Here is a 27565-nt window from a genome sequence, read left to right as displayed (position 1 = left end):
GAGAAGAAGAAGAAGAATATGTACAAATGATGACAAAGATGCAATTTAAAATAGTATCTTTGCTACAGTGTTACATCTGCATTGTAAGAGTTGAGTTGTTTTTATGGTTAACTTTGATTCCCTGGGTCTTTTCCTGTGTGTTATAACTTTTCGATATATTTTCATGTGCCTTATATTTGCTTTGTGACTATGTGTCTTATTTTGAAAGAAATATTTACACGTTACCATAGCGACCAGAGAGCATTAAGGGGCAGAGAGGAGGATGCTACTCTCAGTGTTGTTGGCGCATTTCAGGAGGACTAATAAAATAAAGGACTAATAAAGTTACACAATTACAGTGAATTTGCATTTATTATTATATTTACAAGATACCACAGATTTTGTCTTGGTCAGATCATTTTATTTTGTTGTGTTTATCTGCGACAGCTTAAAGGCTGGTCCGTGAAAATGTTGTCTGACATTAAACCGGTCCATGGCGCAAAAAAGGTCGGGGACCGCTGGTCTAAACAACACTGGATCATCTCGAGTTTGGTGCCTTTCTCATGCTTGAATGGTTCATAGATTTATGCTAAGTGGCTTAACAAACAAAAGATTTCTCTGGAAGTGGTCAGTTAAAAGTTGCTTAGGCTGCTGCCCCCGCGACCCGGCCCCGGACAAAGCGGATGAAGATGGATGGATGGATGGATGGTCAGTTAAAGGACTAGAGTGAAAGTGACCAGTATCAAACGCCACTATCCAAAGAAAGCCTGGAGACCTGCTGCTCAAGAACAAAAAAAATGCAATATTAAATTTTTGCAGATGTGAATGTCAAAATATTTTGCTCGGTTATATTTATATCAGCGGTGCATTAGTATCATTGAGTCAGAAGAAACTACAGTGTGTGTCTAGCTCTCAGGGAACTGATGCAGCTGCTACCTTCTGTGCATCCATATAGCATCAGACTGTGGATACAAACACTACATCAGAATCCTCTGCATGCTTTAATGCTGGATTTTGCTTGCGTCAAGTAAAATATAGAGTGTCACCATACTTGGACAGCCTATAGGAATGGCCTGTATCAGATGCATGATGAGATGAAACTTGACATCTTTGAGCATCAAACTAAAGAGTGCTGTTGCTGCAGGGGATTCTTTGGACTTTGAAGAACCTGTTTTGCGTTTTTTTCATGTAAAATGAGCTGAAATGAAATCCTTACAAGACAACTTGATATTCTTTATTTGTAACAAAAATAGAATAGTGCAGTAATTTACTCAGTGAATAGCTCTGGTGTTACATCAGTGAAACGTTTGGGTGGAGTGAATTTAAGCAGCTAATATGAGCCACCACTGTGGCCAATTTGGACACTTCCATCCATCCTTATTCACATAACAGGCAGTTTAGGCACATGTAAGCCTTTTATTGGACGTCCATGTAGACAAAGTCTTTGTGCAGCAGGTGGCGCACTAATCAGCCTGAGTGAGAGTTTCCTTCTTGTCTGTGGTCTTCAAACTTTAATGAGTATCTGACAGACAGAAAGAAAAAGAAAAGTGTTAACCACACACAGCATCCACTGACGCCACCACCTACCTCTTCCTGGCTTATTGTTTAGGTTAACAAGTAACACAAAGAAAAACTGAGCTTTGTAGATTTTCACAGACCGAGTTATTGCAGGGAAACCTGCACGCATGCATGAGGTATATGTTGAAACAACTTGGTGCACCTCAGAATAACTTCAGTCAGACTAGCTGCTGTGTGATTGAACGTCTGCATGCCACCACAAGCCCAGTTGTGAAAGTAACAGCGGAGCTCAATAAGGGCGTTTCGTCATAATTTTTTTTTCTCTATTATTTCTGTTCTTTCCAGTCTGACCTCATACTTCATAGGAAGAGAGTTAGAGGTCAGACCGGTTGTACAACAAGCCTGGTTTTCTACCTGATCTGTTTTTAATGAATATTCCTGTTTGATTTAACAGGAACTGAAAGTAGTCTGAAACTATGGGCTCAAAATGTGGTCAGAAATATTTTGTACTTGTAAAAAAGATTTGTGTGTGGACTTAGCCAAAAAAAAACCCTGCAAGTTACAAGTACGAATTTTGACCTTATTTTTCTTCCTTTCATCTGATTGGTCAATGTCATGTTAATCACAAATTAAACAATCCAATCAGAGAACAGATGGGTTTGCCTGTCGAGGGGCGCTTTTTTTGAACTGCAGGTCTTTGAAGGGAATAAATGCCCTTTTACATGCCAACCCAGCGTTTTCCTTCATCACCACGAAGGAAAACAGTCTGTGGTCGTCCGAGTTCGGTGATTTTTGTGTCACAGGTCTACGTGTTTAATACAGGGACTTCCACAGCCTTTTCAACAGCGCTGCGGGGTGGGGGCGGGCAGTGTTTTGGAAATGACAGTCTTCATTACAAAGCTTTCTCCATTATGAATTAGCATACATGTTTTTATTGAACATTTGAAGAACCAGCAAAAAAACCAGAAACTCTTGTAGAGAACATAAAGTCAGAGATAGAAAAGACAAGGAGCAGGTGCATCTAGTACAGGTAGAGCAGCTGCAAAAACCCACAGAGCCCAGCAGCCAGCGCAACAAATTCTGGATCCTTTGCTTTTAGTTAGCAGTTAGCATTAGCAGCACATCCTGCGTCCGATGTGAAAGGACTTTTATGCTGCGCACTGTGACTCACAGCCATGGTCCCGGGTCAGCCCTGACGTTGTGTTAAACTAATCCTAAAGTAATAATGTATTTCTAACCACTGATATAGCACAACTTTATCCTTTCAACAGCTACTGAAAGTTAGGGGACCTAGCTGCTATCGGATATTTATATAGCGATCCTCCAGCTTCAAACTGTATCACCCTTCAAGGACCTGCAGTTCAAAAAAGCGCCCCTCTGACAGCCAAACCCATCTGTTCTCTGATTGGATTGTTACATTTGTGATTGACATGACATTGACCAATCAGATGAAAGGAAGAAAAATAGGGTCAAAATCCGTACTTGTAACTTGCAGGGTTTTTTTTCTAAGTCCACACACAAATCTTTTTTACAAGTACAAAATATTTATGACCACATTTTGAGCCCATATGAAACCACAACATTGACTCTTTTCTTGTACTAGTTGCCACAACTCCTGTTTCCTGATGATCTTCAGTGCACTCTGTGGGAGTGGGGGTGCAGCCGTATGTGAAGTGGCTGGGACACTGATGGGAGAAACTGCTGCATCCAGAGCATGTGGCCTACTAGCACTACTGTGAGCTGACCACAGTGGTACTGAGTCCGTTTTAAAGGTTCATCTTAAGAATCAGCAACTTGAATGACAGAAATCCAACAAGATACTTTGATCACATACGTTTCATAACATCAAATTACATCATGTGACATAAGAACAGGGAAGAACTGTTTGTTTGATGGCTGCTTGCTTTTAGTTTTGTGCATTTCTTTTTTTTTTACTGTTTTTATTTATTTATTTTCTTACACGAGATTGTTTTTAAGTGCATAAAAACACACTTAACACAAGTATTTGGGTCAGACCTCACTCAGCAGAGCCCAGACATCGGAGTCGGAGTGGACCACCAGGCGCAGTGCAGAGACCGGCTGCAGTGCTGCTTCAATCTTTCCTTCAGCTAATCCATTCACAAATTCACCTGGAAACACACAGCAGTAGGTTGGTTGTGTGTGTGTGTGTGTGTGTGTGTGGGGGGGGGGGGGGGTGTCTATAAAAAGCACAGGTAACAGAGTAACTTCCTTTTCTCATATAATGCAAAAGCTTTTTCAAACATGCGAAATACTTAGTGCTGTGAACACGTTTAATGGTAATAAGAACAAACTAAGAACAGCTGCTCAGAGCTTTGGTGAAGTACTCTCCCAGAACAAGAACACCACAAAGGGACTGGCTAACAGAGGCAGAACAGTCCTGATTATGAAGGATCCCTACAAGGCTGTGACACCATCAAACTACTGGCCAATTACCTGCCGCTTTATAACAGGGAAGCTTCACTCAGGCATCACAGCAGAGGTTCAAAGCACCAGCTGCTGGTACAACAGGTAGAGCAACCTGAGCAGCGGCTAAATGTACAATAATATTTCCCTTTTAGAATAATAAGTAGCTACTTCATCCTCGGCCATACAGCGTTTAATAGGAACCTGTTGGCATGCTTTTCCTTCTTCATTAGTTTCAACCCTCTCCAGGCAGGCGTTGCAGATTTACAACAGTTAAAAACTAACAACCTGATTCCCCCACATACATATTTTATGAGGTTTTTTTACTCAGAAGTACCACTGCAGGACTTGGTTGTGCATTAGCAACTAAAACTTAATTTGAGCCTGAGAGGGTTAACACAGATGGTTGATGAATAATGTGTGATTGCTGCTAAATGTACGATAAATGAGCGTTTTTGAGACGCTGGGAGCCCCTTCCTTTGGTTTATGCACTTACCAACAATGATGAAGCCATTGCCCGACTCCCTGTAATGAGGAATGGCCACTTTGTGTCTTGCCAGCACCTAAAAGAAGAAAACAAGTATCTCAGGTGTAAAAGGCACAACAGTGACATTTGCCTATCATTTGGAGTTCAGCATGATCAGCAGGAGCTGTGGTATTCCAGAGACAGCGGGTAACGTATTCCCCACAGAAGCAAACATGGATGATTATATTTTAAAAACTGTGCCACAGACGAACAACAGACCTCAGAGTCGTGGTCAATCACATGACCACTTCAAGATGACAAAGCAACAAGGTGACATATACCAGGTTTTAAATTGTGTTGATGGGCCAGTAAAACCAGAGTCATGATAAAAAAATATGTACGCGTGTTTTTTCCTGAATAGTTTCGTCACGTTTAACGTCTAAAGACAGCGCAGCGAGCGCTCTCTGCTTATGAGCAAAACATAAAAAACTAAACAAAAAACAGCCCGTTCGTGTTGGTGGAAAAATGCACCATGTCGACCAATCAGAAATGACATGGCAACATGATGTTTGGTTGTTTAGGAAGAGAGAGAGAGAGAGAGTTTTGAGATGTGACGTTTAGCGTGTTTGGAGTGTGTAGTTCATGTGTTGTCTTGTGTAGTTAGTGTGTAGTGTTGTGGATAGTTTTGTGTTGTGTGTCAGAACAATGAGGCGACTGCTGTCTCCAGGTAGAAACAGGAGTGACACACCTGCTGCTGTCAGACCTGCAGGTATCAGGCTGTGATGTTTCCTTTATAGTGGACAGAAATATTTGGAGTGGCACAAATAACTTGTGTGGCATCTTATTGAAGAACAGCTGATTGTTCTGTAAATAGTTTATTTTATTTTTTTAAAAAGGGTAAAAGGTAAATGGCTGCAAATATCTTTGTTGTTTGCAAAACTTGTGCACATGAAATTTAAAGTTATGAAATATGATTCAATAAACATGTTTGTGGTTGTTACAGTAAAAAATATAAAATCCGAGTAGAAAGTTATATTTTTTGTCTGATTGTAGATCAATTGTGTTACTACAGTTTGTCAAAATGAAAACATAACTGTAAATTCAGACACGTGAGGAAGAAAAGTGGTTAAAAATGGCCAATTATACCCTGGAGCCCAGAGGGCTAAACTTTTTTTTTTTTTTAAAGTAACACAATAGTTACTTTTCAAGTAATTAATTACTTTTAGAATCTTCTAACTCACTAACTCAGTTACTTTTTTGAAGAAGTAACTAGTAACTATAATTAATTACTTTTTCAAAGCAACTTGCCCAACACTGGTAATGCTGCCCATGTTTATGGAACAATTACGAACTTGTAAATTTATGTAACGACCACACGTGTTGTCTTTTTGGTTACCTTACTGCTTTGGCATTTTTACAGGTTTTTATGAAGTCCTATCAGGACATGTAGTCAGAGTCAACGAGTAATATAAGGGGAGAAATCATGCGATTATATGTCATCATTTGAAAGTGTAAACTCAGTACAAGCACTAGTACCGTTTCCAAACTGAAGGTGTGCCAAGAAGACGTCACCACAAGAAGACTGAGGACGCGCAGGCAGTCTTCTGCAGAGTTTTAGTCAGTTTTAAGCTGAGGTTTGCGCGACATATTCCCGACAGCTCTCTACCCATACAATCAGAATAGACTGCACACATAGGTGCCATCTGTCTCTGATGTCATAGCACTTCAAAATGAGAGATGGCTCAGGGTCATGTGATTTAGCCCCAACTATAAGGTTTATCCAAAAGTTTTGAATCTAATCTTAAAAGAAGAGAGGATGTCTGTCTCCCAAATCCAAACTGGTAAGACATCATGGTATTAGAGAAATAACTCTCTCTCTGTGCTCCCACTGCAGCATTTTGAATTAACTGGAGGCTTTTCAGGAACTTTTAGAACAACCTAATCCTGGTCTGCAGCAGTCCAGCCCCAAAGCATCGGCATCACTCGGAGACAGGATATACAGTGGGGCAAAAAAGTATTTAGTCAGCCACCGATTGTGCAAGTTCCCCCACTTAAAATGATGACAGAGGTCAGTAATTTGCACCAGAGGTACACTTCAACTGTGAGAGACAGAATGTGAAAAAAAAATCCATGAATCCACATGGTAGGATTTGTAAAGAATTTATTCGTAAATCAGGGTGGAAAATAAGTATTTGGTCACCTCAAACAAGGAAAATCTCTGGCTCTCACAGACCTGTAACGTCTCCTGTAAGAAGCTTTTCTGTCCCCCACTCGTTACCTGTATGAATGGCACCTGTTTGAACTCATCATCTGTATAAAAGACACCTGTCCACAGCCTCAAACAGTCAGACTCCAAACTCCGCCATGGCCAAGACCAAAGAGCTTTCGAAGGACACCAGGAAAAGTATTGTAGACCTGCACCAGACTGGGAAGAGTGAATCTACAATAGGCAAGCAGCTTGGTGTGAAAAAATCAACTGTGGGAGCAATCATCAGAAAATGGAAGACATACAAGACCACTGATAATCTCCCTCGATCTGGGGCTCCACGCAAGATCTCATCCCGTGGGGTCAAAATGATCATGAGAACGGTGAGCAAAGATCCCAGAACCACACGGGGGGACCTGGTGAATGACCTGCAGAGAGCTGGGACCAAAGTAACAAAGGTCACCATCAGTAACACACTACAACGGCAGGGAATCAAATCCCGCAGTGCCAGACGTGTTCCGCTGCTGAAGCCAGTGCATGTCCAGGCCCGTCTGAAGTTTGCCAGAGAGCACATGGATGATACAGCAGAGGATTGGGAGAATGTCATGTGGTCAGATGAAACCAAAGTAGAACTTTTTGGTATAAACTCAACTCGTCGTGTTTGGAGGACGAAGAATACTGAGTTGCATCCCAAGAACACCATACCTACTGTGAAGCATGGGGGTGGAAACATCATGCTATGGGGCTGTTTTTCTGCCAAGGGGACAGGACGACTGATCCGTGTTAAGGACAGAATGAATGGGGCCATGTATCGTGAGATTTTGAGCCAAAACCTCCTTCCATCAGTGAGAACTTTGAAGATGAAACGAGGCTGGGTCTTCCAACATGACAATGATCCAAAACACACCGCCCGGGCAACAAAGGAGTGGCTCCGTAAGAAGCATTTGAAAGTCCTGGAGTGGCCTAGCCAGTCTCCAGACCTCAACCCCATAGAAAATCTGTGGCGGGAGTTGAAAGTCCGTGTTGGTCGGCGACAGCCCCAAAACATCACTGCTCTCGAGAAGATCTGCATGGAGGAATGGGCCAAAATACCAGCTACTGTGTGTGCAAACCTGGTAAAGACCTATAGTAAACGTTTGACCTCTGTTATTGCCAACAAAGGTTATGTTACAAAGTATTGAGTTGTATTTTTGTTATTGACCAAATACTTATTTTCCACCCTGATTTACGAATAAATTCTTTACAAATCCTACCATGTGGATTCATGGATTTTTTTTTCACATTCTGTCTCTCACAGTTGAAGTGTACCTCTGGTGCAAATTACTGACCTCTGTCATCATTTTAGGTGGGGGAACTTGCACAATCGGTGGCTGACTAAATACTTTTTTGCCCCACTGTAACTTTAGAGATGCTCTGTGGATGAAAGCAGCGCTACATATTTGCTTCATTTGGACCCTGAAGGACAAGATTTCTCTCAGTGTTGCTGGAGGCTAAGCTAATGCCATCCTGGTTAGAAACAATGTTACTAAGATTTTTCAGGTCGAGTAACATAATCTCAGTTTTGTCTGAGATCAGAAGTAAGAAATTAGAAGTCAGCCAGCCTTTTATGTCTTTAAGACATGACTTTGAATCAGCAGTCCAACGTTTTTTGCGCCACGTGTCGGTTTAATATCAGACGGTATTTTCACCTTTAAGCTGTCTTTGATAGGACAAAGACAAAAACTGTATTTTGTAAATATAATAATAGCAAACGTGAATTCACTGTGTAATCGTGTAACTTTGTTAGCAGCGCCCTCCTGAAATTCGCAGACAACACAGAGTAACATCCTCCTCTCTGCCCCTTAACGCTCTCTGGTCACTATGGTAACGTGTAAATATTTCTTTCAAAATAAGACACACAGCTACACCACGGGAAAAGACCCCGGGAAACAGAGTTAACCATAAATTTCACACCTGAGCCCAACTCTCCCGGCCCGGTACCAAACGGCTCACAGACCGGTACCGGTGCCCTGGTTGTTGGGGACTGCTGCTTTAAATTGGTGTCATCCAGCTTCATAGCTCAATACATCTGGGTATGACCCGCAAAAATAAAATGTATACATATGCAATAAAATGTACATGTTTTTTTTCTTTGTGACTGGAACATTTTATTTGTGGTGAAATTCATTATTAGTTCAGATAAAACAGGTAAAAAAGGAAGACTTGGCCCTGACTGTCAGCCTGGCAACAGTGCTGAAAGAAGCCTGGGGTTATCTCATTTTACTACATCAGTAGCCAGTAGTAAAATGACCTAGTCTGTGGAAGGGTTTTTGTAGAGCTGCAAACTATCCTTCCGTGCAAAACAAAGTTCTTTTAAATGAGTGCAATGTCATTTCCTCTCCAGTTTTCAAGTTATCTGTCTTACATCAGGGGATCAAACCTCTGATTTCAAGCTTTTTTCAGAGGAGCCACAGTTTTCTGCAACGTATGCAGTGAGGATGTAACACGAGATATTTGACTTCTGAGAATAACATTTACATAGCTGCTCTACATTATTGTGGCATATTCTTCCACTGAAGAAGATAAGAAGGAAGCACCTTTAAAAAAAATTATTACCATGCTTTTTATTGTTTTTTAATGTCTCTGTAAAGAACTTTGAATCACCTTGTTGTTGAATTGTGCTATATAAATAAACTTGCCTTGCCTTACAGCACTTTCCTAAAAAAAAAGAAGAAGAGTGTACTGAAACTGTGCAGTCCATTATTGTAAAATGAACGTTACTGTCCAGACAGATTTGGGTTATTGGTCAGTTTCTATGTCGTGTGTGATCAAAACAGTCAGTCAGTTCATTCATATTTAGCAAAGAGTAACAATGCAGTGTAGGGGTTGTCATTTGGCGCATCCACGTGAATGTTATGAGCAACAATTCAGGTAAAAAGTCTAAGAAATCAGACAGAAACAAACCCAACTTCTTCATGTGTTAGAGGGTAACAAGGCCAAGAGTGAGGCTTTCAAATGAATCATGAATCTGTCAAATTATTTGGATTTCTTGATAATTCTTTGAGTAAAAATTTGCTGCCACTCGTCCTCAGCCTGTGCTGTGAGGACCCAGATAGCGGTTTAGCAGAACTCTGGGAGGGTTATTCATTTAGACAAATTCATCCAGCTGCAGCCAGGTTTTTGAAGGAAAACAAAATAAATCTGTATTTTGATCAATTATTAAATCAGTTATTAACTTAGAAAAGAGTAACATAATACTGGATAGTCCACATTTGATCATTTTACTGTTTGAGTCAAAAGTTCTATTTAGCTGATCTGGGAACAGACACGGACTCTGGGAACTAGTGATGTCATTCTGTTAAAATACATAATGGCAAAAAGAAACTAGCCCTCGCAGTCAATCACGATCACTTATGAGAAGTTTAAAGGCCTCAGCTGCTTATGCTGTGTATCTTAGACAAACTATAGAGACTTGGTGTAATTTCCCCGGGTACACTCTGTGCTATGAGGCCTGATCAGACATCCACAATTACTTTGCTTCCACATCTGCAGCGTTATTGTTTGAAACGGCTGTTTTATGGTTGTGATCAGTTGCACAACTGTGGGATTTGTCTGTGCGTGACTGCGACTGAAAAACTTGTTGTGAGTGGTGATAGTTTCCATCTTATCTATTTTAATTCTTTTTATCACATTATCCCTCTGTTCAGCACTTTGGCCGACACTTGATGTCTTTTAAATGTGCTCTATAAATAAAGATGACTTGACTTGAGTCACTTGGATGAGATGAAACGTTTCTCCCACTGACACTGCTGTGTGCAGATGAGCAGAATCAACTGTCCTGGCCTTTAAGGAACCACATCTAGCACTGGATATTTCATAATAAAAAATAAAAACAGAAATCTTGTTCCAATCCTTTGTTTGTTTGTTGTTATTGTGAACTGAAAAGCTTGTGGACCTGGAACTAAACGATGAGGTTTCCCTCTTATCTTCCACACAGGGATTCCATGTCTGTCTAACTTTACTCAAAGGCCACCGCTGGCCTGACCACTTTTCCCCTTCAGCGTGACACACACACACACACACACACACACACACACACACACACACACACACACACACACACACACACACACACACACACACACACACACACACACACACACACACACACACACACACGGCTAAATAGAGGCAGCAGGCTGATAGCAGATAGCTTGTTGTGGTAGATGTTTCTTGTTGCCTTGCTACTCTTTTCATCAACACCCGAGATGAAAACCAAGACCCACTCAACCGCAACATTAGAACTAAAGAATACACGCCCAGAAAATAAGCACACGCACACACAACTAAGGGAACAACTAAGCTGTAGTGCCTCTTCACCTCACTGTACAATACCTTGTGCAATACTTTTGTAAATAGTCAACAGTGCAATAGACTCAATACTTGAAATGTGCAATTCACTTGTATTTTTATTTTTATTCCTATTTATTCTATTTATCCCCTTCGTATATTTTATTTATATATGTGTGTGTGTGTGTGTGTGTGTGTGTGTGTGTGTGTGTGTGTGTGTGTGTGTGTGTGTGTGTGTGTATATATATATATATAATATTCTGTAACTGTAACTTCTGTCAGTGTTGTGCTTTTGGAAACCGAATTTCCCAGAGGAACCCACCCGAGGGATTAATAAAGTTCTATCTTATCTTATCTTACACACGTTACTCACACTGCTAGGCAGTACTTCCACCGTTGTATTGAAGAATTTATCTCCATTGGTCTCGATATTTCCACTGCGAAACAGGTACCTGCATTGTTAAAGAAAAGAGCACAGGTGGAATATAAATACACCAAACTGGTAACATCTACACACAAAGATGCTCCTGGGCTCAAATACTGCACGCAGCATTATTATCACGTCATATCAGTTTCATTTCTAAATTACATTTTCCTTTAAACTGGCGTTCATGTTCATTTGTGCAATGAAAAAAAAAAACCCCCAACAAACTTCAACCTATCACTTTAAACTTTACTGCTCTAACATACAGAAATGATTCTGAATAATAACTGAAACCTGTGCAAAGATGTTTTAAACTGCTACAGCATCACTTGACAGGAGGAAAATATTTAAAATTGAACAAAGAAACTGTCATTTTTCTAGTTTTCGTCTTGATGCATTTTTGTAGTTGGTTCATATTATGGAGGGAAGTCATTCTTTGGAACCAAGCAAACAGCTGTGTGACTACCAGACAGTCCTGTCAGCACAGGATCACAGTCTGGCACATGTACTGTACAGGAAAAGTCATGAAGCTCATACAGTTAGAATGTTGACTTTCCAGAAAGACGTGCTGCAACCAATCATCGATTTTTGTTCGACCATAACAGCACAGGTTTCACAAAACGAGTGACATACTGACTCTGATGCTCCAGTTTCTCTTTACTTAGTAGCACAAGGAGATTTAAACATTCTTAGGAAATACATCACACATTAAATAATCAGTTCTTATCAAATTTGGTAGAGAATATGAGTGCTAGCGTTTTTTAAAAAGATTCTCAGATTACTATCTGAGTATCTTTTTCCTGTGCAGTATCTTTGATGTACTTAAGACTGCGCTCTTCTGGAGCCACTCGCCCAGTTTGGGCGTCACTGCCCTGAGTACTCCAATTACCACGGGGACTACTAATGCGTTCACCTTCCACATCTTCTCTCGCTCTTCTCTCAATCATTGGGACTTCTTGAGCCACCCATATTCCTTCTTCCTGATATCTGTTAGTTACACATTTTAAATCTCATGTTTTGAAAGCCCGGTTGGTTAGCCATCACCGTTTGTCTGTACATGTTCCACAGAATCTTAGCTCGGTCATTTTCAATCACCCTAGCGGGTGATAGTATACCGATGTTTCGGTATACTATGGCAGCCGCTTGGTTATGGCGTTCCATGTATGCTAGCATCTTGCACCAGCTTGCACCTGGGGTCTTGCCTGGTGTGATAGATCCCAGCCTCTGTGCTGTCAGACACTTCCTCTACCTGGTCCATTATGGTTCTTCTCCTTGCTCCTCTTCTTTCTCTGGTTTCTCACCAAGCACGTGGTTGGTTGTGGCCATCTTCCTGATGTACTCCTGGGTTTCTTGGGGATAAGGGCGGTCCGGCCTTAATTTTGGGTGCATCTCATCCGGTAGCAGCTGGTTCCTTTGTGCTGCTAGACATTCACTGAGTGCAGTTAGCTTCTTTAGCCAGCAGGAGTGAATCATGTCAGGGTGTGCTGCTGTCCAACTCTTTATAGTGGAAACCTTTTCTTGGATTTCTGCCATTGTGATGGTTGGTCCTGTTTAGGGAGGTTGCTGTGGTCTATTCTTAGATCCACTAGTCAATAAGGATTGTTGTTATACGTTGTGTCCTTCTCCTATATGTTCTTCCAGTATTGCTCTGTCTCCAGACTCTATGGGGTTGTTCTCACATTGCTTCCCTACTACTGAGAGTACAGCTTGGATAGTTCAGTGGGGCAGGGCTGGTTTATTCTCCTGGGTCCTATCGGTCTTGTTCAAGCAGTTAGCCAAGGCTTTGAGTCTTTGTTTGACTGTCTCTAAGGCCTCAGGTAGTGGCAGTTTGTTGTACAACAATCTGCCACTACAATCTTCATTAATCCTTTCTGCCATTCTGATAGTTGACTAACCTCCCTCCATGCAGCCTTGATTTCCAGTTTTCCATGGAGGGTACGGCTCCTTGTAGCCGTTGTTCATCTTATTGTCAAGCATCTGAATGATCACCAGTATTGGGGAGTAATGGAATACATGTACCGCCGTTACGTATTTAAAATACAAACTATGAGTAACTGTATTTCGTTACAGTTACCATTTAAAAAGGTGGTATTCAGAATACAGTTACTTTGCTGAAATAAAGGGATTACACGGCGGTCTTTTCCTGTTTCATATGTTCGGCTATGCCCTCTCTATTTTTGGTTTCCACGCCCCAAACAAAACACGCATTAAGAGGCTCTAATGTCTGTGACTCAATCTCGCCGCCCATGTCACCACTGCTTGCAGAAGCATAATGACGTGAAGAAATATGTTAAAGAATTATTCACAAAAATGATTTAATATGAAGGCAGAGTGTTACAGGCATCGGCCTAAAGCATGCAGCCTGATGGGCAGTGTAGTCCGTGCTGCAGGGAGAATGGACTGCCCTACCCGTTATGTGTCTGTGAGCGAAGGAGGGAGAAAAAGGAAAAGTACGAGCTGTCACCGAGCAGAAACGGGAGCTGGAAGCAAGTAAATATAATAATAACCACTGCAGCCAAGAAGAGTGCCTGACGAGCCCAGCTGTAAGTAAGCTATTAAGACTCGACTGTACGCTGTGTTCGTGTTTTCCTCTGAAACAATAAGCTCCATTGGAGCAGCCTTTCAACGCCTCTTTCTAAAACTTGACCCAGACAACAAAGTAAAGCTAGTTTTCGGCTACGAGCCCGACGTATTAGCCAGAGGTCCCTTTACTACGGTTTGGAGCCGCGGACCTGTTTTATATACGCGAGGAATCGTTTTCTATACGAGATCGCTGCAAATATATTCAGATTTAAAAATCTAGTTGGTATTGATATGGAGAGTAACCTTCAGTAAAAGTAATAAATCACACAGCAATAGTACATTCATGTAGTTGTAAAAAGCAAGATAATATATTAAGTAATCCAAAGTATTCAGAATACGTTACTGTCACTGAGTAACGTAACGGAATACGTTACAGAATACATTTTGGGGCATGTAATCTGTAATCTGTAGTGGAATACATTTTAAAAGTAACCTTCCCAACACTGATGATCACTGTTGCTGTGGTGTACATCAGTCAGTTTCAGTAATGGTCACAGTAGGGATTGTTTCTAATGCTGCATTCACATCGTCTAGTAGACTTTCAGAGGGTACTTCATGTTTTCCAGCTTAGCCATGACCTTCACTTTCGGGTCAGCTGCTCTCACATTCAACACCTTCGACGCACCAGTTGCTATTAGGGCTTGGTACCCAATCTCTGAGGGTGGTGATAATGACATTTCCCCCTGACCCAACATCCTAGCTCTGCCTTGCCGCAGCATTTGTGCTGTACCTTGTCATCCTCTAGCTGCTGCTTGTTTCATGCGTGTGTATGAATGAAAGCAGTTTGTAAAGCAGTTTAATGTGCAGACTGGGTCACCATCATTTGTGTTTTTGTCCTCTTCTTTTCTTCTTTTTTTTTTTTTTTAAATAGAAAACATTCATTTGCAAAATTTACGGAATGTATGGAAAATAACTAAACAAACTAACCCAGAAGTGTAGACTGGCTGGGAGAAGTTGAAGAGGATGTAGTCACCCTGGAGGGGAGTTATTGCCCAGAAGAAATCTCGTCCTTCGTAAGCACTTTTCAAACTGTGCGTCTGGTAGTGTTTCAAAGTGCTGCTCACCTCTGCAGGTGGGTTATTGTGAGCCTTGTACAGCGTCTGCTTCCCAAAGTCTTTGTCCTGAAGTGGATAAGAGAAAGAAGAGAAAAATATCTTTGCACATACCACAGCACATCCACAGGCGAGAACACTTAACAGAAGGCCGCTGAAGGCCCCATCCAAAGTTGTGTTTCTTAATGTTTACAGGCCTCCCAAATACTGCACAGACTTTTTTAATGACCTCAGTGAACTGCTGTCTGTGATCTGTGTTGATTTTGACTGTGTAATTATTGCTGGGGATTTTAACATTCATGTGGACAACCCTCAGGACAAAGGGACTAAAGACCTGAGTAACACTCTGGGCAACTTTGGGCTGACTCAGCATGTAACAGAGGCCACACATAATAGAGGACACACTCTTGACCTACTGATCTCCAAAGGCCTGAGCATTTCAAAGGTTACTGTGTCTGATGTGGGCCTGTCTGATCATTACTGTGTTTTCTTTGAAAGTAAAATCTCAGCCCACACAAATATATCAACAACAGTGATCACAAAACGGTGTATAACTGAACACAGTAGTGCAATTTTTAACCAGGTCTTCCCATTAACACCTGACCTGCCCAGAGGGTCAGTCAATGAGCTCGTCAATAGCTTCAATGCTAACATGTTAAATGTAATGGACACTATTGCTCCCATTAAGGTGAAGGTTATCTCTGGAAGGAAAAAGTCTACATGGAGAAACTCCACACTGGTGAAAAATGAAAAAAGAGAGTGTAGGAAAGCTGAGCGCAGATGGAGAAAAACAAACCTCCAGGTTCATTATGACATCTATAAAGAGAAACTTCACAATTATAATTTACAACTGAGGAGTGCAAGGAGGTCCTACTTCTCTGACATCATCACTAAAAACAGCCATAATGCTCGGGTCTTATTTTCTACAGTTGACAGGCTAACAAACCCTCCTGTGTCAGTGGCAGCTGAACTTCATTCGACCATGGCCTGCAATGACTTTGCCAAATTCTTCACTGAAAAAATCCAAAAAATTAGACAAGCAATTGGTACATCAACAGCAGATCCAGGATATGTACTGTGTCCACCAAAAAACTGTTTAAACACCATGAAACAGTTTCAACCTATTAACAGCAAAGACCTGGAGGACATCTTAGGTCAACTGAACTCCTCCTCCTGCTGTTTAGATGTCCTGCCAACAAGTTTTTTCAAAAAGGTCTCAAAGACTTTAGAGTCAGACCTGTTACAGATCGTCAACTTTTCTTTATTATCAGGTGTGTTTCCAGAACCACTAAAAACTGCTGTAATCAAACCTATACTGAAAAAGGACAATCTTGACAAGACACAAATGAACAACTACAGGCCGATCTCAAATCTCCCGTTTTTAAGTAAGACCATTGAAAAAGCAGTTTCTCAACAGCTCAGTTACTTCTTAAAACAGAATAATTGCTACGATGCCTTCCAGTCAGGTTTTAGACAGAACCACAGCACTGAAACCGCTCTGACCAAAGTGTTTAATGACATATGTCTGAATACAGACAGTGGAAAAATGTCAGTCCTAGTTTTACTGGATCTCAGTGCAGCATTTGATACAGTTGACCACAACATATTACTCAAACGACTGGAGAACTGGGCAGGTCTTTCAGGAACTGTACTAAACTGGTTCAAAACATACGTAGAAAACAGGAAATACTTTGTATCAATAGGTAACTTCACATCTGAGCAGACAAGTATCACATGTGGAGTTCCCCAAGGTTCCATCTTGGGACCCCTTCTGTTTAACATCTACATGCTCCCACTGGCACAGATTATAAACAACAACAAAATAAACTATCACAGCTATGCAGATGACACACAAATATATATCACAATGTCACCAGGAGACCGAGGCCCTGTACAGGCTCTTGGTAAATGCATTGAGGAAATCAATGACTGGTTGTGCCACAATTTTCTCCAGCTAAACAAAAACAAAACTGAGGTAATAGTCTTTGGCGCCAAAGAAAAACGATTACAGGTCACCAGAGAACTTCAATCTATACATCTAAAAACCACAAACCAGGCGAGAAATTTGGGTGTAGTGATGGATGCAGACCTAAACTTAGAAAAACACATTAAGACAATAACAAAGTCAGCTTACTATCACCTCAAGAATATATCAAGGATAAAAGATCTGATGTCTCAACAGGACCTGGAAAAACTAGTCCATGCATTCATCTTTAGTAGGCTTGATTACTGTAACAGCATCTTTACAGGTCTACCTAAAAAATCAGTCAGACAACTACAGCTCATTCAGAACTCTGCTGCTCGAGTCCTCACTAAGACCAAAAAAGTGGACCACATCAGTCCAGCTCTGAGGTCCTTACACTGGCTGCCTGTCCGTCAGAGGATAGACTTTAAAGTTCTGATGCTGGCCTATAAAGCTCTGAATGGTTTAGGACCAAAATACATCAATGACCTCCTGACCCAGTATGAACCTTCCAGATCCCTCAGGTCATCTGGATCCAGTCTTTTATCAGTTCCCAGAGTCAGAACCAGACACGGAGAAGCTGCATTCAGCTTTATATATATATATATATATATATATATATATATATATATATATATGTGTGTGTGTGTGTGTGTGTGTGTGTGTGTGTGTGTGTGTGTGTGTGTGTGTGTATATATATATATATATATATGTGTGTGTGTGTGTGTGTGTGTGTGTGTGTGTGTGTGTGTGTGTGTGTGTGTGTGTGTGTATATATATATATATATATATATATATATATATATATATATATATATATATATATATATATGTGTGTGTGTGTGTGTGTGTGTGTGTGTGTATATATATATATATATATATATATATATATATATATATATATATATATGTGTGTGTGTGTGTGTGTGTGTGTGTGTGTGTGTGTGTGTGTGTGTGTGTGTGTGTGTATATATATATATATATATATATATATATATATATATATATATGTGTGTGTGTGTGTGTGTGTGTGTGTGTGTGTGTGTATATATATATATATATATATATATATATATATATATATAAATAAAAAAAACACCCAGCACGCCCCTGCGGGCGGTTTATCCTTCAAGCTCGGGTCCTCTACCAGAGGCCTGGGAGCTTGAGGGTCCTGCGCAGTATCTTAGCTGTTCCCAGGACTGCGCTCTTCTGGACAGAGATCTCCGATGTTTTTCCCGGGATCTGCTGGAGCCACTCGCCTAGCTTGGGAGTCACCGCACCTAGTGCTCCGATTACCACGGGGACCACCGTTACCTTCATATATATATATATATATATATATATATATATATATATATATATATATATATATATATATATATATATATATATATATATATATATATATATATATATATATATATATAAAAGGGGTGCAACGATATTCGTATCGATATTGAACCGTTCGATACAGTGCTTTCGGTTCGGTACGCATATGTATCGAACAATACAACATTTGTAATTTATTTTATCAACTTTCCTTCTGACGATGCTGTCTGTGTTGAGCGCTCAGTGAATCTGCATTCGACTACTCCGCCTAGGCTGCACTGTCGAGCCTAGGCGGAGTAGTCGAATGCAGATTCACTGAGCGCTCAACACAGACAGCATCGTCAGAAGGAAGAGCGCAGGGCAAGCTAGCGAGACAGAAGTTAAGCTCTCCTTGTAACAGGCAAATTGAACCTCATTCAGATCTGGCGTTTGGAATTATTTTGGTTTTCATGTGACGTATGACCCTGAAGGTAAGCGAGTCATGGACTAAAGTAAAACAGTATGTTGGATGTGCCATGCAATGCTCAATTACATTGGTGTGAACTAGTGTGTTAGCGCAGTTAGCTCGTTAACGTGTTGGCCGTCTAGCCCCATGCACGGAGCGATCGGCGGTAGCTCGTTAACGGAGATTTGCCGTGTTGTGGCGTTAAGGTCATTTCAACGAGATTAACCTGAAAGCACTAGTGGGAACACAACGAATATGACTGCACATTTACGCCGACATCATCCTAGTGCAAAGACAAGTGGAAGCAGACAAAAACAACAAGCACGCATGCTACAAACTTTACCCGAGTCATTTAGACAGCCGTTAGCACAGGATTCTCCTTATGCTGCTGAGAATATAGCCCAGAAGAAGCGGATAGTATAGCTTTTATTTTGGAAAGAGACATTTCTCTGTAATAAACTCTCTTTTCCAAAGATGAGTGATTCCTCAATCAGATACAGGGCTTGCAATATCGCTAGCCCGACGTCCCGGAGCTAGCGATTTTTTCAGTCGGCTACCAAAATCTATCTCTTCCCTGCCCGTCGGGCTATTGTAGGAAAAATATATGTCAATGCTTTTGCATTCTTTCGGAAATGTAGCTGGGTAATTATGTCATTGGCATCGGTGAGCCACTGTCAATATGTGACATATTGAAGTCGTGTTTGAATTTGCGCTTGTTTATTTGCTTTCACTTTGCAATCGTGCGAACTGTGTATAGAGAGCGACAGCACTGATCTGTGAGTGATGATAATTTGCGCACCAATTCCTCTGACATCATCTTATTAATCGTTAGCTTACTATGCAAACATGACAAGTGAAATCTCCCGCAGCAAGCTTAAACATGTGAGAGGTTGATCGCGCAGACAATCGCTGAGCTTATGTGAGTGAGCGTGTAAAAGCATTTCAGTTCTGCTGAGCCAAATAAGACAGGTCAGGGTGAAGAAGTGACAGCCAAAGAAAAGCTTACCACAAAACGGAGAAGTTATGACAAATCAGACTATAAGGCAAAAAGAAAGTGCAGCTTTATGGTTTCATGGACAAAAGAATTTCTGTGGCTGCAATATGATGAGCTAAATAACCAGGGCTGCACATAAGTGGTCCGCAGGTGTGCATTCGCTGTCAAAATAAAAAACACGCACAAGGGTTAGGGTTAAATTTAAAAACTGTACTTTTGAGTTAAAATGTATATTTATAATTTTAATAAATGACAAATAAAAAATGCATGAACATTTTTTTTGTATCGAAAAAATATCGAACCGTGACACCAAAGTATCGAACCGAACCGAACCGTGAAAAAACCCTAAACTTCCAACAAGCACCGAGTAGCTACGACGTAATGGGAAACTCACAGAGAAACTCACGGATTCTTCCACTGACCGCAGCACACCTGCACCAGGGTAAACCTCCGCCTACCGCACTCCTGCTTTACAGATGAAAATAGAGCAACAGGACCGCTGAGTCTTTGACTTTATTTATTTTCTGCTGTGTTTTACTTGCATCTATTTGAAAGACTGAGTGTAAACACAAAAAATATTTTATTTTATGTGCTGGAATGTGCAGAAAATAGGTTTAAATGTTAAACTAATTTCTTCCAGTCAGAGAATGTTGCATATAATTAAATCTTTGCTTGATGCATAAAGTTAAAAGATTAAAACTAATAAAACAAGTTTTAAAAAAAGAGACTTTTCCATTTGATTACATTTTGTATGATGGATTATGCAGAAAAAGTAGAACTGGGCTGAAAGATCTATCACTTTATCACCTCTTCAGGTTGTAAATCGTGTTTTTAAAAAGTAACTAAGTAATTAATTACTTTTGAAAATAAGTAATCAGTAAAGTAACGGGATTACTTTTTTGGGGAAGTAATCAGTAATTAGTTACTGATTACTTTTTTCAAGTAACTTGACCAACACTGATTCCAACACCCTGAATCTTTTCTTTTTCAGCCCTTCAGTTTGTTTCTGTGCTTGGTGCCGTTGTCCTGTTGCATTACCCAAATTAGCCCAGGTGTTATCTTTACATCTGGCCTTACATTCAATTGGAATAGACTTTGGTATAGGGAGGAGTTCATGGTCAACTTGGTGGCTTCACAGATGGTATGAGGAATACATGTGGATGCACTGCGTTTTGTTTTCACCAAATATCCCCAATGGCTCTGACAGATAAACCTTCATATCCATCATGAAACACGTTTCCTGGGAGTCAAAGGAACTTTTTTTTTTCTTCTTTAGGTCACGAGCAGTTGTCCAAGCATTTCACTGCATATCGTACTGTGTATGACTGTGTATGTGACAAATAAAATTTGAATTTGAATTTGAACTATTAAATCCGGTTCTTTTGTATTCTTTACGGCCAAGAAAGACACAGCTCAGAAGTGGTCCTTTTACTTTAAAAATGATCTTTATTTTACATATCCTTGATATGGAGACCTGAACACAAAACACACAACCCCAGGTCTGAAGCACAAACGGAGGTATTTATATACTTGCTCTCTACATCACACCACTATAAGTTTCAATCAAAGACTCTGCTTAGTTTCACTTTCCGGCTGCAAAAGCTTGCTCTGCAAAAGCATGCAGTTCCCTGTCAGTGCTTTTTGGCACAGACTGTACTCAGAGTTAGGCCTCTCTTATATTAAAACAATATAATCAGCAAATACGCATTCGGATTATATATTCAAACCCCAACAGAACTCTCACCTTCAGATGCTGCAGTTTCCCGGGCAGAGAAGAGTGGAGACCAACATGCTGAAAGAGGGAAGGCTTGTACCTCTGCTTGAGTAGTGCCTTCTGCTCTGTGCAGTGTTTCTATATACAATATGAGAACATGTGAGTTTGAAACGCACTGTAAAAGCTGCTCTTTACAACAACAACAAAAAAAACAAGCAATAGGAAAAAATGTACTGTTCAATGCTTTCTCAGTACTGGAAATACCATGCTTTGTATAGACAAGAGGTGTCATCTACATAGAGTGTGTAGAGTCTGAGTCCCAGATCTATTTAACCACAGATTTATTTAGAGATTTATGCTCCATTTTAACAAAAATCCTCAACAACAACGTGTTTTTTCTTATTTGTAGGGCTGTAACAAACAGCAAAGTGTGTAAAAAAAAAATAATGAAGTGGTCTGACTCTTTCCCAAAACACAAATGAATCTATACTTTGCATTTCTTGACTCTTGATATAACTGACTTACATCATCTTTCTCGGGGTTGCAAACCTTCACCCACAGAATGTGATCCAGCAGCCAGTCAATAGGTTTGTCTCTGTGAAACATGAGGAAGAACTCGGCGATCATTGGGAGGTCCCGGGTGCGAAACAACTTGCCTGGAGAATCACACATACACACAAATGCATTCGTGTAATATTACCTAAAAAAATCCACACACACACACACAAAAATTACTTCAGTATTTTACACAAAAGCACACCTATAAATCCAAGCTGGGAGAACTCAAGGTAGAGCCATGGCTTTGAAGCTTCGTTTGTGGCGTAGGCCTTCATCTCGTCATAGTAGCCCGACTTAGCAACAACATCATCCTCTAACTGGAAATCAACAGACAACAAATAATAATTTGCTCCTTTATCCTTTTTCTTAGTTATCCTAAACGTAACAGGACTCTGTGCTGCACTTAGGCATTCGACCACACATTTTAGATCTGCTTAGCTTGTTAAAAACAGACGTGTCAGGAAGTAGACACTATTTATAAAAAGTTTAAACATAAGCACAGCTACAGCCCAATCAGACCACTCCTGGTGAAAAGGAGAAAGAGTTTACAACAGGCTATCATTTCAGACTTTTGTATTTCACATTTCTGTGATGTCATCTTTGGGTCTTCTGTAAGCATTTATAGTCTGAGCTCATCTGCAGTGCCCCTACCCAGACAAGCAATGTGAAAGCGAAAGATATATAAGGAAGAATTATAACATACAAAGCTACTCTGGCTGATATCACAAACAAATAAATGGTGCTAAAAATAACTTTCCTGAAACATGATATGCAAAACACAATAGAAATAAGGTGTTTAATAAATAATAACTAAAGTCTGACCCTAACCTGAACATAAAACGTTCCTTTGTCTTGAGCGTAGAGCATGAGGAAGCTGAAGTCCAGATTCTGTTTTGTTCGCCATCTAAAATCAAACAAGAAGCACAAATATAACCCGAGCAGAAATTCACTCACCTTTTTGGTTTTGGTACTCACTGTGTGTTTATACACCACTCTGCATTCAATAAATAACAGTTTATTGTTTAACACACCAAACACATTATAAGTCTCCTACTCTTCATCATTTATTTATTAGGTTATGTAGTGTATATGTTGGTTTTGTGTCCTCTGTGCCACTGCAGCAGCACCTACTCTATTTTCTGCACTATAAGGCGCTCTTAAAAATCCTTTAATATTCTCCAAAATCAACAGTGCGCCCTATAATCTGATGCGTCTTATGTATGAATTCTGGTTGTGCTTACTGACCTTGAACCGATTTTATGTGGTACACGGCGCTCAAAAATCTGTCAAAAAATGTTTTAGTACGACTTTGGTTGCTACGAAGCCGCACAACTTGATGGATTGTTGGAGCATTACGGCTACCATAGGCAGGAGCCTCGCGCAGTAATCTGGGTCCTAAACTCCGTCATTCTCAGGTCCCAAAGTCAAACAAACACTGCAGCATCACTGAGAGTTAAAAACTGTCTAAATTCTTTCATCTTTAATAAAATGATCAGCGTTCCTGCTTTACCAGGTGTAACAATTAAGTTTAACATCCAGGCATCCATGAACACAGAATGTATTAAATTTAACGGAGTTAGAAGTTAGCAGGAAGTTAGCTCGCTAGCTTCCACCTAAACATGATATAGCATGTTCTGACTGACAGATTTGTGAGAAAATTCAAACGTACAGCTCTGCTATCACTTCCAACATAAATGAAACTAAACAGCAGTGACGTTTGTAGCATTACTAAAGTTCGGCTACCTGGTATATAATGTTGTGCTACGTGATCGCTGGCGACACAGCTATGCTAGCATAACATAAACACAGTGAAGCTGGAGGATGAACGCTAACTTTTTTTCCCCACTTGACAAAAATGTTAATGCGAAGGTTCCCGATGGTTATGGACAAATGCAATTGCATGGCAGGATTCTGTAATGTATAATCTGGTGCGCCTTATGGTCCGAAAAATACGGTAAAAAACACTTCAGAATTACCATCACTGACAAAACATTTGTAGCATTTCGAGACTGCATCATGTGATTTTGTATATGCACCGTACTTGACTCTTTCTTTGGAGTCTCCAAAAGTCTCCTTAAGGCTGGTGAAGTCAGGGTAGTAATACTGTGAAGGAGAGATGACCTCCAGCAATCCAGACTGCACCTCCTTGGGAAAACTGCAAAGAATGAGCTAGTTAACTGCAGAGATCAACATCAAGATACAAAGGAAATAATAGACATTCTTTGTTAGTATTTAGAGGTTAATCAAACAGTTATGTGTATGCTAACAAAATATGTAATAACAAGTCTTATGAACTGTAGGGCGTTTCATTCTCACACTTTACCTAGCTGTCCTGAAAAGTTCTTCCTAAATCACAGATCAAACATTGTATTTGACCAACAGGCGTTTAGGTTAATCAGAGAACAAATTCCTGAAAACATATGCTGGGAACCAACTTTCACACTTTCCCGTTGCCGGGAGGAAGAGCAGCAACAACATTAAAAACCTGTTTTGTGACAGCTTTTGTTAGCATGTAGTAGAGGCTAATGTAAAGCATCAGTGCACATAGACTACACTGAAGCATTTGCGTAAACAGAAATGTAATCAGGCGTTTCCAGTTCCATTTTACCAGAACATCTAATTGAGTTCAAAAAAATGAATGAATGTATGAAGATAAGTTTTATACACTCCAGTGATACAGTCATTTAAGATTTGGACATTTCTTGTGTTCTCTTTGCATAAAATTACATGCCAATGTGTAGTTTTGTGCTTACAGATTACCCCTGTTATCTCAGGTTTATTTCTTTTAATCTGTGGTTGAATCTCAAAGAAGAGAAATGGAAATGTAGCTGCCTAACTTTTCCTTTATTTGTAAAGCGATACATAAAACAGACCATTTCCATGTTGAAGTTGCACATAAAGAGAAATACTTCCCCAGTAGACAAATCTCACACATATGACCATCAGCCATAGTTAGTCCATGGCTGACTAAAGAAAAATAGATTGGTGAATGCCCACATGCAATACAATCCTACTGTAATAATAAACATCTTATTTTTATACACTTACAGACAGAAACAGCAGTCTGCTGCTGGTGCTGCAAGCAATAAAGAGCATGAAACTTAAGTCTAACGTGAACACTGATACAACAGAGAAACTGCCCCATGGGAGGCAATCTAGCTCACTTACTTCTTCATGATGGTCTCTGCTACACTGTTCACATAGTCTAAGTTTGTCTGAAAGACAGAGAGAGAGACAGGACTGGGTCAGTAATGGGGAGGGGGGGCATATTTGACTGAATTAATATAAAACCTGAGCTCCTCGAGGCTTTTGCAACAATGAATACACGCTGGTGCTCTTACAGACTGAGACTGTAACTGTGTAAGTCCTTTGAAGGCCAGACATATTATCAGTTTCAGTTTGGGGGTTGATAAAGACTCGTTGTGTTCCTGTTTATAGTTTTTGTTACTCACAAAAAAAAAAAAAACAATAAAAGAAAACCCCAAAGATGAGCAGGTATGAAAATCGTTAGGTGTTCATGTGTCCTTTCTCTCAGATGTCTAGCAAACAGCACATTATAGTCCATATGCAAGAGCACTCTCAGTGAGTCAGACTGACATCAGAAAAAAGTTCTTTAGTGGCACTGTATAACAGCTGTGTGTCACATCTCACCCAATAAGTAAATCAGCATGTGGGAGCAAAGAAGGAAGCAAAGGTCATTCTGGTCCTGAATACTTATTTATGGTATTTATTTATGATTTATTATAATTTATGACATGCAATTGAAATTAATGGTTTGCAGTAGGGAACAATTTACCTTGTTCACCACTAAATTATGGTGTTTGAGTTCAGGAGTGTTATGAGGTCAGGTGCATTAGGATAGGCTAACAAACACTGATGTGCCTTAGGTAAGCCAAGCCAGCTGCTACACTTCATATCAAGGAATTTATTATAGGCAAGCTAAAATTAGCTAGCATAAACTGGAAAGGAAAAAAAACAACTTTAATCCAATGAAGCCCATCTGAGTGAGAGGGGAAAACCACATCCCCACAATGTGAAACTTTTACCACTGTGCTTGAGATTTGGTGGTTGTTTTTTAAAGTTATCAGCTAACTTTATAAATTAACCACCACCACATGAATGCACCGTAGCTAAGTTACATGTAGCTGGCTAACTATACCTTAGCATAATTGCATCGCAGCAGAAATTAAAGTTATATAGCAGGCCAAATTACTTCACTGGCTAACATAACTCTTCTTAGTAACTTGTGTTTAATATGAAACTACACTGTGTCTAGCAGGAAATGATCCAATGATTCAAAGCAAAGATATAAATAACTTACATTTGTTTTGTAAAGTAACAGCAAACTTACGGACAGTTAGCCAGCTAGAGTGTGTGTGTGTGTGTGTGTGTGTGTGTGTGTGTAACCTCAGCAACAAAGACGATGATGAGGAGATCCTGGCACTGTGATGAAGTCAGGCTAAATAGCAGAGAGCTAAGCGTGTTGACCAGGTAACTTTGCTTGTCACGCTTCACAGTGGGAATGCCAAGCACCACGGACACTGAGAGATGACAGGATAGAGAACCAGAGAAAAACTATAGTCACTGTCTGCTTCCATTAGCACAGCAGATGTAAAACTGACTATCCCTTATTTGACTCTTGCATTCACTTTATTTATTTATTTATATACACATATACATATATATATATATATATATATACTGTCAGTGCGCCCCAGGGTGGCTGTGGCTACAATGTAGCTGCCACCACCAGTGTGTGAATGTGTGTGTGAATGGGTGGATGACTGGATATGTAAAGCACTTTGGGGTCCTTAGGGACTAGTAAAGCACTATACAAATACAGGCCATTTGCCATTAGGGTTGCCAACCGTCCCTTAAAATACGGAATCGTCCCGTATTTCGAAACAAAAGTACACGTCCCGTATTGAGCTAATAAGGGACGCACTTTGTCCCGTAATACAGTGAGAATCAAAAGTAGTCTATAAATGTTAATGGAATTAACGCTTTGTTTGAAAACATAATTCCCAGCCCCTCTCCTGCTTTGTGACCAATGAGCTGACAGCACACTTATGACAATTCGAGTATGACAATTCAGATTACCGCTCATCTCATTGGTCGAGGAAAGGTCGCTTACGGAGAAAATACCGGAAGACAACAGATGACCACAACAAGAAGCATGGCCAACAGGGAAACAAACCCCGACACTGCGGTGCAAGTCTCGGATGACAGTACACCTAAAGCTGAGCAGACACTGTGCGATTTTTTCAGTCGCGTTATTCAGCTCCTGCTCAAACTGCACGATTGACTCGCAGGGGTTAGAAGTTGGTAGGTCACGATGCAGGTCTCACACTATACCGCCCGATGCTCTGATGCGACCTGAGTGCTCACACTGTGCCAACATAACATGAAGGTTATAACAGAAAATCTGTCGCTCGCTCTCTCTGTCTTTCACTCACACAGACACACCACCACCATCAACTTTGCTAAATTGCTAATGAAAAACATGATCAGGCAGCTGTGATTGAGCAGCATGTAAATCCAACTATTTTCACGGTTGTTGTGGTCGTGATAATTTTGTGAG

At 40.3% G+C, this 27565-nt stretch overlaps 1 protein-coding gene across 2 annotated transcripts in view; it reads right to left on the bottom strand.

The window, feature by feature from the left end:
• Positions 1-1191: 1191 nt before the first annotated feature.
• Positions 1192-27565, bottom strand: part of LOC113030020 (alpha-1,3-mannosyl-glycoprotein 4-beta-N-acetylglucosaminyltransferase B) — a 35259-nt gene continuing 8885 nt past the window's right edge. For both annotated transcript variants that reach the window (XM_026181054.1, XM_026181063.1), the window contains exons 4-15: positions 26392-26525; positions 25153-25199; positions 24026-24139; positions 22813-22888; positions 22187-22301; positions 21952-22082; positions 21457-21564; positions 14857-15050; positions 11296-11374; positions 4418-4484; positions 3514-3626; positions 1192-1501 (exon numbers count right to left, since the gene is read on the bottom strand). In XM_026181054.1, the coding sequence (XP_026036839.1) occupies positions 1484-1501; positions 3514-3626; positions 4418-4484; positions 11296-11374; positions 14857-15050; positions 21457-21564; positions 21952-22082; positions 22187-22301; positions 22813-22888; positions 24026-24139; positions 25153-25199; positions 26392-26525 (1196 nt within the window). In that variant the 3' untranslated portion in view covers positions 1192-1483. The remainder of the gene's footprint in view (positions 1502-3513; positions 3627-4417; positions 4485-11295; positions 11375-14856; positions 15051-21456; positions 21565-21951; positions 22083-22186; positions 22302-22812; positions 22889-24025; positions 24140-25152; positions 25200-26391; positions 26526-27565) is intronic.

Source organism: Astatotilapia calliptera, chromosome 2 (assembly GCF_900246225.1).
Source record: "Astatotilapia calliptera chromosome 2, fAstCal1.2, whole genome shotgun sequence".
Classification (NCBI taxonomy): Eukaryota; Metazoa; Chordata; class Actinopteri; order Cichliformes; family Cichlidae; genus Astatotilapia; species Astatotilapia calliptera.
This window is presented reverse-complemented; position numbering and strand designations above follow the sequence as displayed.